This window comes from Fulmarus glacialis, unplaced genomic scaffold (genome assembly GCF_000690835.1).
Source record: "Fulmarus glacialis isolate BGI_N327 unplaced genomic scaffold, ASM69083v1 scaffold9185, whole genome shotgun sequence".
NCBI lineage: Eukaryota > Metazoa > Chordata > Aves > Procellariiformes > Procellariidae > Fulmarus > Fulmarus glacialis.
Genome location: NW_009214886.1, coordinates 1 through 4,097, shown reverse-complemented (window position 1 = coordinate 4,097; position 4,097 = coordinate 1). Strand labels below are relative to the sequence as shown.

Here is a 4,097-nt window from a genome sequence, read left to right as displayed (position 1 = left end):
CAGAAATCTTGGGGTTTTTTTCAGTTTCCTTAAGTTGTGTCTGGCCAATCTAAGTTCTTATGATTGTTAGTAGGAAAAACAAAAACAAATAATAAAACTTCAGATTCACACATCAAACCAGAAAGAAAAAGGGAATCAAAAAACAGCAACAAAAAACATCAGAAGCTCACCACTTCCAGTCTAAAATCCGGCATCTACAACTCCATTTCTTCTTCTGCACACCCAGAGATTCCCAAACTAGCATACGGATCTGGAGACATGGCAGTCTGTTGTGATTCAGGGAATGTTTCAGTCTGTGGGTCAAAAGCAGCTCTTGGTGTTGACTCCTTAGCTTGACACCCTTCTGTACTCTGCTGCTTGAAGTTCTTAACAGAAACAGACTTCAGTTTATCTGTGAGAAATTCAGGAAGAGGTTTCCAAAGCACCAGCTCCATAGAAGGACGGCTCCTAAAAGGGATGGAGTCTCAGTTAAATTTAAGTTCTCCCATCACAACTATTAAATGCAGAAGACCAGTGAGCATCTTCATCCTTTTTGCTAGCCTGGAACTATATTCCAGAATCCACATACCTTCCCCCCCCGCCATTAAATTTCCTCTTCCTTAACTAGTTCCATTACTTCTAGTTCTAACCCTGTATTTTCTTTCTTTTCTTTTGCACCAAACTTGATGACCACTGTCGGTCACACTTCAGGACCTTCTTTCTTTTGGAAACTCACATACATAAAAATCAAGATATAATGGTTTATTCAACAAATTTCACTGTGTACAAATGAGGAGTAAAAAACGGGCAGCTTGCTGACCACTGTAGTTACACTTACTTCTCTTTTACATTTGGATAGTTTTTTCTATTTTTGACCAGATGAATGGTCTGTTATACAATGTTGGCTGCATCATGCAGTAATTAAGGACATCTCCACAAACATGAGACTGGGTCTCTCTTTTCATTTGCATGTGTTAGCTACATAGCACCATGATTTCCTCCAGAACTTACATAGATTCTATTATTTTCTTTGTCAGGACTCCACCAAAATCCCTCTTCATCCCTTTTTTAAGGGTATCTGACAGGATAAGAGTGGGCAGATTGCTAACATTTCCATCAGCATGAACTTCCTCATCTTCATCAATTATCCTAGGAATGGAGGGGGAAGAGGGAGATAAAACACTATTGAGAATACTGTTAACGGGCACATCCACTGCAGACTACAGTTATGTATACGTGCACTGCATTGTACAGTGTAGATATCTGACTTAGGCTGGGTACCAGAAGCAGCGGGGCCAGGTTAACATGAGTCTCTCTTGGGCCAATATACCCTAAGAATGACTGTTACCATAGAAGCCACTTGAGCAGCTATGCCACTTCTGGTACCTGAGCTAGCTTTGTTATCCCTGCATCGTCCAGCAGTGTGCAATGCAGACATACACTAAGTGAAAATAAATAAATTCACTTCAGGGGAAAGTGTATGATTCAGTCACATTACAAGAGTGAGTCTCAGTTATGCAGTAGCTTCGCCTGCTCAATTCCCCGTATCTTAACTTTTAGAATTATTGAAAAGCTACTGAATACAGTTCTTAACCTTTAAGGACATCGCATCAATTTCTCAGAGATTAAAACGGCACAAAAAACTGATGCATTTAGAACAAACTGGAGATATCTCCTTTGTTTTTGGTAAACCTTTTAAAGAAAATTTAGCAGAGTAGCTGGGAAGGATGGGGTACAGTCCTCTGAGAGGTCCAAAGCAGACTCTGTAATGCAGATATAGCCAGATAATGAAGACATACAGCACTACTCTGATTTACCCATGAAAAAATAAAATCTAACAGTACCTTGCTTCCCTTCACGCATCATCTATGGAGTAATCATCTAAAAAAAAATCTTGTTTTATAATTTATATAACTTTTGGCTTTTCTAACAACTGTCTGCAGTGGTCATTTTAGATATTTCGGGATACTAGCTCAACTGCAATCAACTGATATATACACGTGACATTCCCAGAAATCTTTCAAAGGCAAGAATGCACAGTACATTTATTAAATGATAGCAATAGACTGCCCACAGCCACCCCATTACCCCAATATCAAGCCATCTGGTATTTAACAGCAAGATGAACCTCAGTCTTATTGCATATGTGCAGAGAGATCTCTCTGGTTCATGCTATTCTCTACACTGACAAATTCACATCTATCTTGAGCATTTAGAAGTATTAATCACAAAACAAGCTGCAATTGGTTGAAAAAAGCTGACCTCAAGTCTGACCAGGTAACATCAGTTAAAATTTGTGCTCTGGATACTCACAAAAGAGCATAAAACCCCATTATGGTACACTGATGCTGCATAATGATTGTGAAAAGGTGGTTATTTATTCAGCATCTCTTGATCTAGCACCCTCAATTTCAGATCATAGTATCAGCCCCAAAACTCAGAGGACCATAGGTAGCCTAAAAAGAAATCACTTGAACAGAAGGTTCATCTCAGATTTACAGTAGTGTTATCACACTGCTAAGCACTAGATTTAACCCTTAATGCCCACCAAAAAAGGGAAAGCTCAGCAAAGCCAGTCTACTCAATCCCTGCATTTACCTGTCCTCAATTTCCTGAAGCTTCCTGCGAGCAACCTCGCATTGCTGTTCCCCCATTGTCTGATCCATTTCTTCACAGGGAATTTCTAACATGGCAGTTTCAGGACCGCTGCCACCATACTGACTTGCTACCTCCCCAGCTGCCTCCTGACCTGCACAGAGAATCCATTCTTCAGTGTTGGGATTCAAAGGGCAATTTTTGGCTCCTGTCAGTCTCTTCTTCCTCACAGGGCAACTAGGAAACAAAATAAGTTTACAATGGTCAAAAGAGAAATGTGGCATTCTACAGGAAAAAATGTTATAGAAAGTCAAGTGCATTTCAACAGATTTGACATACTATGGAAACACAACCTCCACAAAGAAAATAAATCCACATTGCTCTTATTAAAATGTGGGTACTCATGCAAGAAAATCAGTGCTACACAATTAATTAGGTAACTGAAATGGATTTGGGCTTATGTGCAATTCAGTGGAAGAGTTCCAAATGGAAACAATGGTAGAATTTCCCTTCCTGCGTATGTTGTAGGTGAGATGTGCTCAAATCTTTACAGAAAACAAAAAGCAAATTAAGATTTTTCAGGCTATAAAAGACAAATTTAATTTACCCTTCCGCCTCTTCTTCTAGCTTATGCTTCTTTCCACAACGAACAGAGACACTGCAAAAGAAAAACAAATGGTTATTTAGCTTCTAATTATATCTTCCAGTGACATTGAGATTTTCAAACAGTATTTTCCTCCCTTTCAAAGTTTCACTTGCAGTTAAGAGCAACAGTCGCAGTATGTCACCAGCCGTGAAGGGACTGGAAGTTCTGGACAGTAAGTGACCACTTTGTTCCAAAGAAAGTCAAAGATGACTGTAATTACTCAGCTCTCCAAGCAGAATTCTGTGCTACTTTCTCCTCCTTTACGTTATTTATTTTTTCCACAAGGGGCAAGACCAATTTTTGCTAAAATTCAAGTGCTTCAAGAAGCAACACGTGATCCAACTTCAGTCTCTTAATACATTGTCTCACGGTGACATACTCAAATTAAGTATGACCATACAACATTTTATGGAATAATTTAAGTTTTTTGTGCTCACATATGAGAAAGAGCAAGTTAAAAACTAAAGTAAAAAAAAGTACATGAGCTTAAAAGCATGTCAAGGTGTTGGTAAACTTAATCACACTTCTTTCCTTTCAGAAGGCTCCTTCATCCCCCACCAACAACCCTAAAAGCCGTAAGATGAGCGCAATACAATTCTAACACTGCAGAAGCGAAACACTACTAGAAGAAAACAAATTATAACCCGTCTTGAACAGAAAACTTATTTCACACGGCCAACGCAGCCGAGACGTACGTTCCTTCCCTGTCCTTCCCACTTACTGGCTGTGACCCTGCTGCTGGTGCAGGGCCTGTGGCTGTGCCGCACTTGTGAAGGAGCCCACCGGGGCGACCGACAGGCCCTCGTCGTAACTTCCGAGCGCAGCTAGAGAGGCAACGTCGAAGCTGCTGTGCAGGTACAGGCCGGAGGAACCGCCG

General features: G+C 40.3%; 1 protein-coding gene across 1 annotated transcript; it reads right to left on the bottom strand.

Annotated features, from left to right (window-relative positions):
- Positions 1-4,090, bottom strand: CCDC117 (coiled-coil domain containing 117; the record flags this gene model as incomplete). Its single annotated transcript, XM_009578736.1, has 5 exons — positions 1-447; positions 991-1,128; positions 2,578-2,811; positions 3,182-3,232; positions 3,942-4,090. Coding segments are annotated over 5 exons (825 nt in total), but the record flags the coding sequence as incomplete, so codon positions are not given.
- Between the last annotated feature and the right edge of the window lie 7 nt (positions 4,091-4,097).